Source organism: Mus caroli, chromosome 13 (assembly GCF_900094665.2).
Source record: "Mus caroli chromosome 13, CAROLI_EIJ_v1.1, whole genome shotgun sequence".
Taxonomy (NCBI): domain Eukaryota; kingdom Metazoa; phylum Chordata; class Mammalia; order Rodentia; family Muridae; genus Mus; species Mus caroli.
The window spans coordinates 108206999-108223801 of record NC_034582.1 but is presented as its reverse complement, the minus strand read 5'-3'; the positions used below and the strand labels follow the sequence as shown (position 1 = coordinate 108223801).

The following is a 16803-nucleotide window of genomic DNA, read 5'->3' as shown; positions in this document are numbered from 1 at the left end:
GTGTTGTTTCACCTTGTAGGATAAGCATGACTTTCAGGACTCCGTGAGAGTGACTTTGGATTTTAATCTCACTGATCCAGAAAATGGGCCCGTGCTCGATGACGCTCTGCCAAACTCAGTCCATGAACATGTAAGATGAATTTACAATGTCTCTTTTTGAATGTATTAGGGAAACTAAAATCACACAGACACATAATTTAATCTAATTGTGTGAGAGAGAGAAAGAAGAGAGAGAGAGAGAGAGAGAGAGAGAGAAGAGACAGAGAGAGAATCAGATCACTCTAGACTTCTTTGGCCCCTCTAACTTCCTCTTACTTGGGTTTAAGGAAGACTGTAAATGAACAACTGAAAAGGTGTTTATCCTAACAAGCACTAAGTTATGAGTCATAGTTTAAGGATAACGGATGTGCTTAGACTGGACCACATACCTGGGTATAACTAACCACTAGTCAGCAGTTCCTGAGATGCAGAGGCCTGTGATATAAAGCTTGTGTCTCAGTTACTGTCCTATTGCTGTGAAGAGACATCATGACCAAGGTGACTCTTATAAAAGAAAGCATTTAATTGAGGACTCTCTTAAAGTGTTCAAGGGTTAGTCCATGATCATCATGGTGGGAAACAGACAGGCCTGATACTAGAGTGCTTCATCCCTGTGCAGGGAGCAGTCGGGGAGTGGGGGGAGAGGAGGGAGGGAGAAGGAAGAGGGGGAGGGGGAGGGAGAGGGGAAAAAGATGGGGAGGGGGAAGAGGAGGGAGAGAGGAGACAGACAGACAGTCAGTCACTGGCTTGGCTTGGGCTTTTGGAACCTCAGAGCCCACCCCAAGTGACAAAAACTTCCTCCAGCAAGGCCACACATACTTCAACAAGGCCACACCTCCTGATCTGTCACAAACAGTTCCTCTAACTGAGGAGCAGAGATTGAATAGTGGGAGCCTATGGGAGCCCTTCTCACTCAAGCCAGCACAGCTTGTAACATGAAGGAGCAGAGCAGCACGCATGCCTCCTGTGGGCACAACATTATCCCAAGAACAAAAGAGAGAAGGGACTAAACTGGGCTGCTCTGTTCCCAAACTCACATTCACCAACACCTATCTGAGAGTGAGTGAGGGGGCAGAGAGGAAGGGGCACCACAATGACAGCCACAGTGGAGAAGAACTATAGGGGCACAGAGCCCAGTGTTCTCATTCGTCCATCTGCCCATATCCCCACAGCCTTCCAAATATACCTATCATCTTACACGAACCAAACATGGAGCACGGTCTCACCTAGGAATCGGGCCTTCGGCAGTAATTAAATGCTGTGGGTGCTGTGAAGAATTCTAGATTTTGCAGTATGTTCTATCTAGTCTGGGGAGTCAGAGAAAGCCGCACGTGGTTGTGACTCTTGAGTCGAGCCCTGCAAGAATGGATGACTTTGCGCCCTGTCTACAGTGCGGGTGGGTGATGGTGCCTGCCAAGATGCTAAGCCATTGAAGAACCACACAAACCCAGCCCTGCAGTTGAAACCGCTGATTCAGCATTGTGGCCAGACTCAGAAGACCAGAGTGAGATCTTCGGGGACTGGTGCCACTACCCAGACTATAAACGTTCTAAAGGACAATGTGGTGCTGTCGACTTCACTTAGCTCAGTGGGCACCAGACAGATGCTGTCTTAAAGACTACATCTGCCACAAGAGGATAAATAACTGAAGGAAACACAGGTGCTAGATGCCAGTGCAAGGGGCTTCTTTAACGTATAGAAGGGATGGAGAGGTGACAGGGAACTTGGAAGATACGGAGAATAGGCAAGGAAGGGTATGTGTGACGAGAGACTGAGTAAGGGGAGGGTGGAATTTAAAAAGAACCGAGTGAAGCTTCCAGATACATGGCTAGATCATTTCCCTGACTCTTGGCAGCCTTCCTCTACACCTCATTATTTTTACTAGGAAATCATAGAAATGCAGGGGTGTAGACTTAGAGCTTGAGTCCTTGGCTTGAGCTTTCGAAGCTGCCCTTCATTGGGAAGCAGATACTAGTGTAGCACATCTGTGAGAACTACCTCCTTTAAAGGACTTGGAAATTAAGACGACACGTTGACATTTATTCTTTCCCCCCCCATAAAGCCAGCAGTAAATGTAACATCCCTTAAGGTCTCACCAGTGCAGTCAATTTCCCCATTGAGCTGTCTCTCTTGCTCGGATGCCATAGCATTTCTGTTACACAAATTACTCGGTAGCTTTCAGTGAAGTTTACCTGAGCTATGAATACCACGTTCCCGTGTACTCTTGCAGATTCCTTTTGCCAAAGACTGTGGGAACAAGGAAAGATGCGTTTCAGACCTCACCCTGGATGTGTCCACAACAGAAAAGAACCTGTTGATTGTCAGATCCCAGAATGACAAGTTCAATCTCAGCCTCACCGTCAAAAACAAGGGAGACAGTGCGTACAACACCAGGACAGTGGTTCAGTATTCTCCAAATCTGATTTTTTCAGGAATTGAGGTAAACATAGTGTTTCTCGTTCATTCTCTTAATGACTATTTATTGAACCTGTTTTTCTGTGCTTCCGAGCTAATTAATTTCATAACATTGATTTGAGTAGAGTAGAGAGCTGTTTTGTTAATATTAGGATACACAAATGGTTGTAGTTGCAAGTTTGTAAAATATTTAAAAACGTTTGTTATTTTACTTTATGCATAGCAGTATTATACCTATAGGCCAAAAGAGGACATTGGATGCATGGACTAGAGTTACAGACCATTGTGAGCAGCCACATGGGTGCTTGGAAATGAACTCGATTCTTCTGGAAGAACAATCTAGAGCGGCCAGTGCCCTTAACCACTGGGCCATCTCTCCAGCCCACACCCCCACCAAGCTTTGGATTTTTTTAAGCTTTTTTTTTTTTTCTTTAGAGAGGCAGGTCTCTTCTCAGACTTTGTATTTTAAGAAAGATAGCTGATAGTACAAAATTTGGTGTTTCACAGAGTCATCAAGCCACTGAAATTAAGATTCAGCCAGGAAAAAAAAAAATAAAGCTAAAACCCATTAACAGAAACACAGAGAGGAGTTTATGTGATGAAAGTCTCCACTGAGAAAATCAAGACACTATTCCTTTCCTTCCTATGAAAAAATCTTTAGCCCAAGATTGCTGTTAGGAAAGGTGTATTATTTATTTATAATAAAAGGATTCTATTTGGCAATAACATCTGTATATCAGACATTTTATTAATTTGACCATAATCCCCTGCATAGAATGCTGGATCATTTGTCAACATTTTCAGATTTGAACTTAGCTTTTGATTCTGATTCCCAAATGTATCCCCCAAGTTAAAATCCTGTATATATTTATATGAATAAATTTGAAGTATTTTGATTCACGCTAAAATCAATAATGCTTATATGAATATTTGTATCTATACTAAAAACTAACACCTTTGGGTGCAGGAATATAGTTACATTATAGTTACATTATATGCTTATTATGTGTGAGACACTGGGTAAAATATCACACACACACACACACACACACACACTGATACATAGTATTAAAGCATTGTTGTCTAGTTTCCATAAATTTAAATTGTTACTGTTAATTCACTCTATTTGTTCCGATATCATTTGGACACATGCTAACAAAGATAGACCCATATAAGGATCATTTGTTACTATAACACATTTTATTTCAGAATATTATGAATATGAAATAATTGTAGAAATGCAAAATGTAAGAGTAATGCGGAGAGACATTAATTTTCACCCGAATTGTCTCTGGAAAGGAAACTATGCTAAATGGCACTGCCTGTATTCTCTCCTGCTGGCTTTCTGGACTTGTCAGAGGGGCAGGAATACCCATAGCTCATGGCTGGTAATTCAAGGAGGTCCTTGTCCTAGTGTTGGAGCCTCTCTTGACTTGTATTATGTGCTCCGTGGAATCAGGAGGTGAGTCCTAATGGCTACAGGTTACAGCCTCGTTCTTGTCGAGGACTCCAGACTCCTGGTTCCATGTGATGCTCTGCTGGTGCCCATGTGAGGGTTAGCATCCACCACTGCAGCTTCCAGAGCATGGTGTTGTCAGTGCTCCTCCCCCGATCCACCCCCCCACCCCAAGTCTATTCCTGCAGGTCGAGTGTGCTTTGTCCCAAGAGCGCCCTCTAGTGTTGATTTCAGATGTCAGTGAATTATGGAGTAGGCAGTCCCCAGGCGCTGTGACTCTTAAGAGTCTTAGCATAGTTCCTAATGGCATAGCTAGGGAAATTCTAAAAAGATGAATTTAAATATTTCGCCTGCAGTTCTTTTCTGAATCTGTTTCTTTTTTCATTTTAGGAGATCCAAAAAGATAGCTGCGAATCCAATCAAAATATCACGTGTAGAGTTGGATATCCTTTCCTGAGGACAGGAGACGTGGTGAGGAGCAGTCGTTGCCAATGAGAAGTGATGTGCTCAGAGTGAACCCTAAGGCAGTGGTTCTCAACCTCCCTAATACTGTGACATTTTCATACAGTTCTTTATGTTGTGGTGACCCCCTGTCACAAAAGTCTTCTTTGTTGCTACTTCATAACTGTAATTTCACTACCGTTATGAATTTAATGTAAATATCTGATATGCAGGATATCATAGGATAACCCTATGAAAGGGTTATTTGACCCCCAGAGGGGTCTCAACCCAAGGGTTGAGAACTGCTGCTGTTAGGGGTAATTTATGATGATAAACACTGAATACAAAGTGCTTCCAGCCTATATTTGCTACTTTTGCCTCTCTCTCTAAAAATCTGAAGATTGGAATTTAATCCCCAATATGATAGCATTAGGAAGTGGTGCCTTTGGGACTTGTAGCTTCATAAAAGGGGCTCAAGGGGGTTTCTTTATTCCATCTATCATACAATGCACAGTGTCTCCAGAGAGAAGGAGACCATAACACTCAGACTCCAGAGCTGTCAGGAGGAGCCCTCCGCTGTTTCTGGATTCCATGAATTAACAGTCTTAAGTTATTTTGTTAGAGAACCTCAGGAAGACAAGACATAGTCAAAAGCTAAGTGACTTGTATGTCACATTCCTGCTGGTAGTAAATGACAGCTCTGATTTGTTGTTGTTGTTGTTTGTTGTTTGTTTGTTTGTTTGTTGTTATTGTTCTGGTGGATGCGTAGCAATATTTTACTGTAAGTTGAATTTGTATTTCCCCAACAGCAAGAAGTGATGATGTTTTGAGTAACTTTTCACACATGCACATATGCACATATGCACACATGCACGCATGCACACATGTGTGAAACCACAGTCTTTGGAGAAATATATGCTACAATCCTTTTTAAAAATTAAGACAGGGTCTCACTTTGAGCCCAGGCTAGCCCTAAATTTAGGATATAGCCCATGATATCAAGTACTCCCAGCAATCCCCCTGCCTCTGCTTCCTAAGTGCTAGGATTCCAGGTGTGAGCTAGGAATTCCAGGATTATTCCACATCCCATTCTCTACCTGCATTTAAGTTAGGCTGTCGTTTGTACTATTATGTTGTAGGAGTTCTTCAAATAGCCTGTAAGACTTTTAGTGTCTTTCCAAGAATTTTATGATTTTTGTTCTTACATCTAGGTCTCTGATCTATGTGTAAAACTTCAAACTTATGTGTACTGAACAGAGCCCAACTCCCACTTGCATCTGAATATGCAGTTGTTCTGCACTATTTGAGGAAGGCACTGGAATGAAATAGTTCCTTCTCTTCCAGCAGTTCCTTTTGCTTGGGATAAAAGTTTAAAACAAAACAACTCTTAGGTTATACAAAGGGTGAATGGGAAGAATTTGTAGGCAATTTCAACTTAGGTTTCACATTTAGAATATTCTTGGGTTCTAGATCTAGACTCTCAGTTTAAGTATTTCAGGATCCTTTGAATATACAGTAAGCAGCTCCCTCAGGCATGCTTCTCTGCCAGAATCTTCCTGTAGACACAGAGACCTGGAGAATACCAAGACCCAAGTGTCTAGGCTAACTATGGGGGTTAAGGAGAGATAGGAAACTCTATCCAATATAGGGGAATGCCAGGGCCAAAAGAATGGGAATGGGTGGGTAGGGAAGTGGGGGGCGCTATGGGGGACTTTTGGGATAGCATTGGAAATGTAATTGAGGAAAATATGTAATAAAAATATTAAAAATTTAAAAAAAAAACCCAAAAAACCAAAAAAAAAAAAAAAAGGAAACTCTATCCAATAATGGGCCGCCATTCCTTTGGGGGTTGAATAGTCCTTTAATATGGGACACATATCAGATATCATGCCTATCAGATACTTACGTTACAATTCAAAACAGTAGCAAAATTAGAGTTATGAAGTAGCAATAAAAATAAACTTGGTTGGGGGGTCACCAGAATGTAAGGAAGTAGAGTAAAGGGTCACAGCATTAGGAAGGCTGAGAATCACTGCTGTACTGACTAGAGATCAGTACTCCAACGCAAGGGGGAAAAAACATCTTTCTTAAAAGAACTTTATGCCGTTTTTCAGTCTAAATTAAGATTATGTATGGGAGAGAAGAAAACAAACAATGTTTTCCATATGTGCTGTGTTACATGCCATGCTAATCTTGTGACCCTTAAGGTCCCTGCCACCCCATCTGTGAACAGCACCAATTGTTCACAAGCTGTGAATGCCACAGCTTTTCTATTTGACATTTAACATAAAGATATTATTTAAGTGGTTTCCATTAGGTATTTCTGGAAAGTTTTCCTGGCCCGAATTTTAAATATTTCGATTAGCACAACGTGAAATTAGTTTTGAGGCTGAGAAATGCAATTTCATAAGCGCTGTGATGAGATCATTGGACAAGAACCTGCAGATTATCTCTGATTTTTTTTTATTACACATTAGAGTAATTGTTGGCATCCATATCCAGCCCGCGCGTAGTCAGAGCTTCTCAAAAGAGAGCTGTCTGTGAGCGATGCTTGTACAGCAGCACTGCCTGTTGTTTCTTAATATTGCTTTACCTATGCAAAGTCTTACAAACAAAACTCAATGTTTTTTTCAAAATACCTGTTCAAAATAGCTGAGCCATTTTGCATTATCTTCTTACATTATCCTGTAGTGGTCCAAAAAAATATTATACTACCAAGTTAACAAATCAAATACATTTTCCTTGTTTTATTATGGTAGACTTTCTGAATTAAAGAGACTCTAATTATTAACCTGCCACAATTATGTTCATTGCTCTTACCTGGAAAGTTGTGGAAGTCAAATAAGTAGAATGGTTCTTCTTGACTTGTGGTTTGCACACGTGCTTTCTGTTACTATGACTTAGATAAGGCATTAAGTTCACTGTGGCATGTGTCTTGGTACGTTCAGACTGCTGGAAGAAGAGTTGTAAGGGAACAGCACATGGATGAGAAATTTATTGCTCACAGATATGGAAGCTGAAAAAATCCAAGATCAAGACAATGTCAGCCCCAGTGTCTGAAAAGGACACACTTTTTGGTTCAAAGATGTCTCCTTCCTGCATCCTCTGGGAACAGGAAAGGCAGCTCTCTGGTACCTCTTGCACAAAGGCATTAATCCAACTGGGGTGGATGCTCAAGACCTGTTATCTAACAAATGGACTGACCCTCTCATTTCGTAATATTAGTAAACTTGGGCATATAACCTTTGAATGAATAAAGCATTCATACCATAATAATATGCAAAGCATATTACATATTCACCTTTATAAGTGCATATGCATATCATATTTTATTGTATGTATTTATGATGAGGCTGTACGTTGTAAGCCAATGTTTCTTAAGTAATTTAATAATTTCTGTTTAAGTAGAGATTTTATATAAACTGTATTTTACTCAAAGTGGATGTATTCCTCATCTGTTACTTAAGATATCTATTTTCATTTCATAGGTTAACTTCAAAATAATATTCCAGTTTAATACATCACATCTCTCAGAAAATGCAATTATTCATTTAAGTGCAACAAGGTTGGTATATGTGTGTGAACATATATGTGTTTATGCATATCACATGCCTTTCATGTAAAATTTGGTTGTTTTGCTTCGTAGAGTCACTGGCAGCTTCTTGAAGCTTGTATAAGATCAGCAGAGATTAGCAGTCCACAAAAAATACCATGGGGGGTAATTAGCAAAAGTAGAAGAATTCTTATTCAAAACAAATAAAATCGTTGATAATATTAGCTGTAGACTATCTTGTAACTGCACATCACTTATATCTGCCAAACTGTATTTATAGTTGACAGGATCTTCTAATTTTAAGCATTTCCTAGCCACCTGTCAAGGTCAACTGAATAATCACACGGTCTTCAAATTTCATGGTACCCTTTTATACTTCAATAAATTTTATCTGAGTCATTCACAGCTTTTCAACAGCATCCCAGAACACATGCAAGAAAACAGGCCCTAAATCAACACGAGCAAAGTCCAGATGGGGAGAGACTGAGGCAGCAGGCCCAGGGCCTGCATGGGTCTGCACCAGGTCCTCAGTGGATTTACCTTGGCTTCTAGTTTAGCGTTTTTATGGGACTCTTGAGTGTGGGAATGAGTGGGTCTCTGGTTCATGTGCCTTCTCTTGGGTTTCTCCTTCTGTTTGTTTGTCTTGTCCAAACTCTAATGTGTTCATTTTTATTTTATTATATTTTGTTATTATCCTTTAGAAAACTCTTTTTCTAGTGAGAGACAGAGATAGAGTAGATCCAGACAGGATGGGGATGGGGAGAAACTGAGAGAAGCAGAGGGAGGAGAAACTACAATCACAATCATGATATATTATGTGAGAAAAAAATATTACTTAAACTTATGCTTCTTTCACACAATGCATCTATTTTCAATAAAAGGGGAAAATAAATTTTAAAAAAGAAAATTAGGTGTTATCTTGAACAAAAGTATTTACTTGTTTGTTAGCTAAGTTCAGTTCATCCTGGTTAAATAAAGACTACTACATATATTTTTAAAAGTAGCAAAAGATTAATACAGAACTGGAAGGGGATTTTAGCTTCCTGCTCAGGATGGATTTTCACCAGAACATATACTGTGAGGTCAAGTGGCTTGGCTATAGTACCCAGCATGCTTCCTGCATATAATCACTGCTATAGAGATGGAAAATAAGTTAACAAGTACAAGATGAGTTAATGGATAAATTAATTGAATCAATTCAGTTTAGTTCAGCATCTATTTCTTTGACATCTACTATAGAAAATTTAATAATAAAATATCCATTTTGTAGATGGAAAAACCAAGGCAGAGAAAACTTAAATAACTCAATGTAAAGTTCAAGAACAACTGCATTCCCCATCATCTGGCCATATACATTTTATTTTTTTCTCCATTCTTCATTAATATATGGGGCATATTTGTGTTTAGTATATATGTGTGTATAGATATAAATAAATTTCAGATATCATGATAATTACACTCAAATCAAAGAATACTTAAAAATGTAAACAACATGCATACTGAGTACTCAATTGGGAAAGACTATTAAAGGCAACATAAGAAGATGTTAGATTCACAATTAGCTGTATGAGCCTTGTTGAGTCTCTGTACAAGGGCTTCATACATGATATAGATAAACTAAGGTAATTTGTGTCCAAATCTTTATGCCACAGAATTCCAGCAGTGTCAGCATTTTAATGATTAAGCCTGCGAATTCTTATTATTTCAGACAATTTAGATAAATGTAGTCTAAATGAGTGTGATTTTCCATTCTAAGTCAACAGCTTGGGAACGTTAGCAATGCCCAGCTCCAGTCTCCCCTCTCCTCTCAGTAAAAACAAACCAAGAATTCTACGATTTTGTATTCTATTAAGTTGCCAAGATAATCTTTTTCAAGTGCATGGAGGTGGTGGGTGAGTGAGCAAATGTAACAGTTAGTGTGATTGTGCTGTTTTCCAGTGACAGTGAAGAGCCCCTGGAATCTCTTTATGATAATGAAGTAAATATTTCCATCCCAGTAAAATATGAAGTCGGACTGCAGTTTTACAGGTAGGCTGAATCCACCTTTACTAATTGGGAGCTTTCTGATCACCAAATGGTTCCGCTAGTGTGGTCCAGGGCTGACAGCATCACCTCTCGGATGCTGAAAGGAACAGATACTTGGATGCTTAAAGGGGCAGGCAATCCAGTGCCCCTTCAGACCTGCCAAGCATAGAAGGGGCCCAGCAGCCATATCAAATATCTCTCATATAATCCACATATACCCCAACATTTGAGTACCCGTGTGCACTAAATATTGAAATACAATGTGTGAATGACAGGTCTTAGCTCCTAGTTAGTAGGAGCTTAGCAAGCCAAATCCTTGACAAACTGCAGTGTTTTCTGACAGGTCAGCAGCATATTTCTGGTCACTGTTCTTCCTCATCCTGTGGGCTGGGGTCCACCTGCCCACTCTGTCACACACAGCTAAAGCTTTTCTCACTGGTCAGCCGTTAGTTTCTTCTACTATCCAAAAACCATTCTTTCCGTTCAGACCTTATTTTCCATTCAAATACCAGTCCCGTTTGTAAACTTCCACTCCACAGAGTCCCTTGCTCATGAATTCCCTTCCTGAAGCAGAATCGCAAGCTTTTCTATGTAACTTTGTGCAATGCATATAAACATATGAGAGTCAGTGCCAAGGTCAGCCTAGTCTAACGCTGTCTTGTTCTGTTTCTTATGGCACTTTTTCTTGGGCAATGACCGATCAGAAAGCAAGGGTCATAGGCTAGGTACTTAGACTCACTCATTTTGTCCTTGCCTTGGAAGTCTGCTGTCTGTTGTCTGACTTGCTGCATCCGCTTCTGTCGGCACAAAGATTTCCCCAACAGTTCTCCACTTAATTTAAATCAATTTTTGGCACGCATGTATAAATATCTTTTATTTGTCTTCTCTTGGCTGAAGTGCTGCTTTGAGAGACGGTCTTAATTCTACCAGGGTCATCCAAGGACTGTGACCTTTGTTGGGAGAGTGGGTTTTCCATCTAGCAGTCACAGTGCCTTAAAATTATGTAAATGTAAATGTTCTTTTAAAAACTGGTTTTGTTTCAATTCAGCAATACTAAATATATCAAATTTTGGTCTGATTTTTCTCTAAATTTAAATGCTGGAGGATTCATAGAAACTGTTCACTTGCTAACAATGAAATTATATTTTGAAAGTTACATATAATTTAACATATTGGCATCACGTAAGCAACAGTGACTATTGAACTAAGTGCTTCTTAGCATCCTCAAATATTTAACTGAGGTTTTTTTTGGTGGGGGTATAAAAGAATCACTCTATGTTTTGAAGTCTACAAATATTTTTATGGAATCCTATGAGGTAGGGAAAGAAAAGAATGAAGTCAAATAAAATTAACTTTACTGTGTTTTATTTTTATTTTTCCAATTCATTCTTCTAAGTTCTGCGAGTGAACACCACATTTCAGTTGCTGCCAATGAGACTGTTCCTGAGCTGATTAATTCCACTAAGGACATTGGGGATGAAATTAATGTCTTCTACACGGTAAGAAACCGCCTCTAAGTCAATGTTGTGAATAAGTTATTGGTATTAAGAAAACAAGAAAGTATTTCAACATTTGCTGTCCATATCCTAGCATACTTTTCTTTGTAATTTAACTGTTAGAATAATTTGTCAAATTGATAATCACTTCTAGACCTTCAGGCTAAGATTAAGTGCAAACTGGTAATTATACCTTAAGTCAATTTTAAAAGCCAAAGTCTCTAATTTCTTTATAGTAAGGCATATTAACTTAGAATAAATTCCTAGAAAAAAAAAATCACTCTGGTATCAAGTAGCTATTACAAACACAAGGTTTATATAGTTTATATTAGTTTTAGTATAGCCAAGAAAGTCATGTTTCACAGAATCTTAACAATTTCACAAATGAATTTTTTCAAAACCCTTTGGGGACTCTTTTCCTTTATTCAGTGAATCACTGTCTCTTGTCTGTCTATTGCTCTCATATGGACTATGTGGTAAATTACCAACGTTAGCACAGCAACCTCTGTAAGTGATATTTTCTACTACTTTTTGTTGTTGTTGTTGTTGTTGTTGTTCATTTTAAGTTCTTTATTGAAAACGTTACCTAGGCTTTAGAGCAGGCTGTCACAGAGCTTCAGTCTGGGTAACCCTTATAGACTTGGTATTATTCAAGAAGAAAAGAGCATCCAATTCCAGTGGACGATTTATGTATATATGCCACCAAGTGATACAACACCCTTATCAATGAAGGCAGCCTTAAAGCTGTGGGAGCATTGTCAGCAACGAGGAATGAAGTTCTCTTACAAAATGGAAATGAATGCACGCTCTGGAGACGAATCTGAGTTCTTTGCTAGAATTACTGTGACCAGCTAGCTCCATTCTGGAAATTGACATGAACACAATCTCCCTGCTCAGTTCTGGAATATGATTTTATAATTCAGACTCTTTGTACCATAACAAACAAAAAGAGTGAAAAGGGAAAAAAAAGAAACTTCACTGTTGTAGTTTTTTTGAAACTTACTAGGCTCCAGCTTTGCGATAGGAGCTCCCTCTTACAAATAATGTTCACATGGATAATAACACAGTGTATCTCTTGTAGTTTCGCTGTATTAAATTAACTGGAGACCTGCCATCAATGGTTGGGCAAGACAGACCCCCACTGTTAAAATTAACTCTAGAATAAATTGCCTGACTAAAAATAAAAACAACATATTTAGGCGAGTCCTAGTGACTTACTATCGGTAATTTTCCCTAAGAAATTACTAATGATTAAAAATTTTAATAGCACTCTTATAAAGTGCTTAAATTTTTAAGTCTTAACACTATGAAATTACTTAAATAAACTGTCATTCATTTGGTAAAGACAATGTTATATATTCAATGGGAAGACAATATATTATAATATCTTGGCTACATTCGCTAGTTATCAGTTTTCCAAGCTTATTTGGTTTTCTATTGTTTTCCCTTTGGTGCACAGGAACAAAACAGAGATGAGATTCTAATTCCTAGAGTTAAAAGCTAAGGCAAAACTGCAAACCAGATTAGCACACCAAGTTTCACCCAGGTGACAGGTGCTGAAAGATATTTGTTATCCTGCTGTTAGAGGTCGTATTCTCAACTAACCAGTATGCCACTGAGAAACAGCGTAATAGATTTAATGAACATTTGGAGTTTTGTTTTTGTATATATAATATATAAATGTTATGATATAATATGTTTAAATAACAAAGATAAGTTTATGCAGTAAAATGCAACTAAAGTGGGTGGGTTGTAGAAGACTTCGGTTTTCTGCTTGTTCTCAACATTTTTCCCGTGTTTTTAGAAAGATTTCTTCTTAGTAAGAAAACCATGATGAATCAGAATAGATGATCCTGACTGAATGTCAGAAGAAGAGAGCGTGCAACTGAATGGCTGTGGCAGGCAAGCCCTGGGTAGATTACAACTCCCATGGTTGCGGACCATGTTCATATGTAAGAGGCCAGGTACAGACAGGAATCTCCACAGTCCCACGGCTGAAGGTGATGTGACCTTCACTAACCGTGGAGGACCATTGCAGATCTAAGCAGCTCTTCACAGAGGAGGCTTTATTAGTTAGGCAGGCCTGGAATCTGTTGGTGATGATTAAAGAGTTCCCATACAGCTAAATAAACATCACTAAGGAGCCATTAATATATAGGAGCTGGAGATCATGCTTGTATGCTTGTATCCAGGGGGTACACGGCATCCAGTGGTCCCGATTCCAGGACATCAATTGCCGATTCAGAGTTAGCGGGTAAAACACGCATAGGAACTGAGGTGGAAGTCACTCAGCTCATCAGACTGGGGCATCAGTAACCAGGGTACAGTATCGCTAGCTTGTGATACAGTGGTGAAAGGAAGATAGTGGATGCCTATCTTACCCAAACAGTGATGGCAGGCAGGTCCCGTGTAGCTGAGGCTAGAGATAGACGACTTAGGGCTTCTGGGCATTGCAGTTAACTAGGTTAAAACAAAAAAAAACATGTGCTAAGTTTTTCTTGTGTGGATCAAGGAAATGATCTCTACCTCCAGAAACTCTGGATAGAGGCTTAGGAGACCCTTGGTGGGCAAGAGTTCTCGCTGTGCAGTCACATGGCCCTGAGTTCCAATCTCAAGCACTTACATTAAAAAAAAAAAAGAAAGGAAGGAAGAAAGAAAGAAAAGAAGGAAGGAAGGAAGGAAGGAAGGAAGGAAGGAAGGAAGGAAGGAAGGAAGGAAGGAAGGAAGGAAGGAAAATCTAGTGTGTGCCTGTTACCCTAGCATTGGGGAGCAGAAACATGGATCCTGAGAGTGTGCTGGCTAGCCTGCCGAACCTAAATGATGAAAGTCTAGATTAGTGAAAGATGATGTCTAAAAGAAATGGCACAGAGTGATAGAGGAAGACATCTGACCTCCCCTGACCTGCATACACAGGGACAAACAGACTTACATTTTTATATACATGCAACACACACACACACGGATAGAAGGCATGGCAAGAGATTAGCAATAGTGTTAATTTTCAATACTGATTTCCCACTAATGTTTTCACTGGACTGCTTAGCCCAGGTTGATAATACACTGGGAAGTGTATTATCCTAGTGGGTATTCAGCGTGCTTGTTTAACCTGCCCATAAGAGAACAATGTAATAACTAACCTTACATGCCTTGGGTTTTCCATACAAACAGCTTAACTAACATATAGCTATAATGCTAAGTTATATACTTTTCATGCTTCTGATGCAGAGCAGTGCATACTTTATGCAAATGCTATGATAACCATTTGCTAGAAAGAGCAAATAGGCTGAAACTACCTATAAAATGAATGTCCAGCGTCAATCCTGAAAGCACCATGCAGATATTACATGGTAGTATTTGCCCACGCAAACATGCCTATGTATTTACGTATGCATGTGAACATACACATACAAACACACATATACCACGTGCACAAAAACATGCAAACAAGAAAAGAACCCAAGTCCTATATAAAATGGAGAGGATGCTTTGGAAAGAGCCGAAAATGATTATATGTGTATTTGTTTTCCTACAGATTAGAAAAAGAGGGCATTTCCCAATGCCAGAACTTCGGCTGGCAATTTCATTTCCCAATCTGACGTCAGATGGCTATCCTGTACTGTACCCGACTGGATGGTCATCTTCTGAGGTAAGTCATGGATGGTTTTGAATTTTTATCATTATAGTTTCTTTTCAAATTTTCTTTTCAAAACTCCTGTTAAAAATTACATTTCCATTTACTTATTTATTTTGTATGAGGAGGTTAGCTTGCACAGGCCATAGTACACAGAGGACATCAGAGAGCAACTTGTAGTAGTCAGTTTTCTCCTTCCACCATGTGGTCCCTGCAGTTTGGTGACTCAGGGTATCAGGCTTGGCAGCAAGTGCCTTTCACCAGAGGCCCTGGGACAGAACTCAAGTCACTGGGATAGCGGTGAACACTTTTTACCAGCCAAGCCCATCTCTGCAGCCCACTGCTACTCTCCAGCTGATATGTAAGCCTTGGGTTATGTATGACACTTGTCATGAGTGTGGTTCTGTTAAAGAAAAACATGGAGAAGCAAGTAAAAATTAATAACTACTCCTATCAATGACAGAATGCATAAGCTCAATATCCAGTGCTCTGGTAACAAACTACAGAAAGCGAGGAGCTAAACATGCTAGTTTGTTATTCAGTAATGCTGAGGGAGAGCAGTCCAGTGTGGAGGTGCTGATGCCGGAGATGCCCTCTGGGCCACACTTGCCCTCCCAGCATCTAGTGTTTGCTGGTACCTCTGTGTATCCCTTGACTCCATCCCTTCTGTGATTCTGTGTTCATTTCTGTCCCGATGTTTTTGTGCATCCCTTCTTGCATTTTCCTGAAATGTGGGATGTTCTTACCTGGAAAACTTCTATTTAATCACACCCACAAAGACTGAGCTTGCAGAAAAGATTGTAGTCCCAGGCTCAGGATGCTCAAACTCAGGCATGCCCTTTAGGAGTCACGGTGCAGTTCAGTAGATATTAGGTAATTGATTGCTGATGGATACTTGATTATTCATTGTTGTTTAATTTATTTGAGGGAGTCGACTCAATAAAGAAGCCTCATGGTTTTTGTCTAACGATACATAGCTCTACACAAAAGAGCACATTGCTACTTACTTAACCCCAAATTGTCCCAGCATGGTGGCCCCATTGTACTTATAACACTGAATAGACCCTGTTCTGCTTATTACTATTATTATGTATTTATGATTGTTGTTGTTATTATCATTCGCTGTTTTGTGTCTAGACCACAGAAAGCCACTCAGTGTTAAGTTAGTGAATGCCTGGGTTCAACATTTAACATTATGCCTTCTTTTCACCCAGTTTTTCAACACTAAAGCATTCTCAGAATTAAAAATAAAAACATAACAACAGGATTATTTGCTGTGGAAGTCATTTAATTATTTTACTAAGGGCAAGGAATAAAGAAACCTCTGGAATTTCCCTTGAGGTCAAGAAAACGGGCATCTCACCGAGCACCATATGCTAGTGCTTTCCTTTCCCTCAGCAGAATGTATGCATGCACATTACGTTACTGTCTCTGTCTATTCATATCTATGAATTTAAATATCTGTACATAATGCATAGATAATACAGTATCTATAATTGAATATACACATTGTGGAAATTTACCAGATTTTCTTTGAAAAACTATAAAATCGATAATTGTGAGCTCTGTTGCAGTTGCAAGGGCCATGAAGACAGTGATTATTACCTGGGGTAGGAACACATGGAAGATGCCTTACTGCCTCTCCTGTGCTGCATACTCACAAATAGACTATATACGTATATGTATATATGTGTATGTATATGTATGTGTATGTATATATGTGTATGCATATGTATATATGTGTATG

At 39.3% G+C, this 16803-nt stretch overlaps 1 protein-coding gene across 1 annotated transcript in view; it reads left to right on the top strand.

Moving 5' to 3' along the window:
* The window catches only part of Itga1 (integrin subunit alpha 1), a 152292-nt gene that overhangs the window by 118805 nt on the left and 16684 nt on the right, over nucleotides 1-16803 (top strand). Inside the window, exons 18-24 of the mRNA XM_021179797.2 lie at nucleotides 20-130; nucleotides 2270-2479; nucleotides 4301-4381; nucleotides 7840-7916; nucleotides 9843-9932; nucleotides 11326-11428; nucleotides 14958-15071. Of these exons, the coding sequence (XP_021035456.1) occupies nucleotides 20-130; nucleotides 2270-2479; nucleotides 4301-4381; nucleotides 7840-7916; nucleotides 9843-9932; nucleotides 11326-11428; nucleotides 14958-15071 (786 nt within the window). The remainder of the gene's footprint in view (nucleotides 1-19; nucleotides 131-2269; nucleotides 2480-4300; nucleotides 4382-7839; nucleotides 7917-9842; nucleotides 9933-11325; nucleotides 11429-14957; nucleotides 15072-16803) is intronic.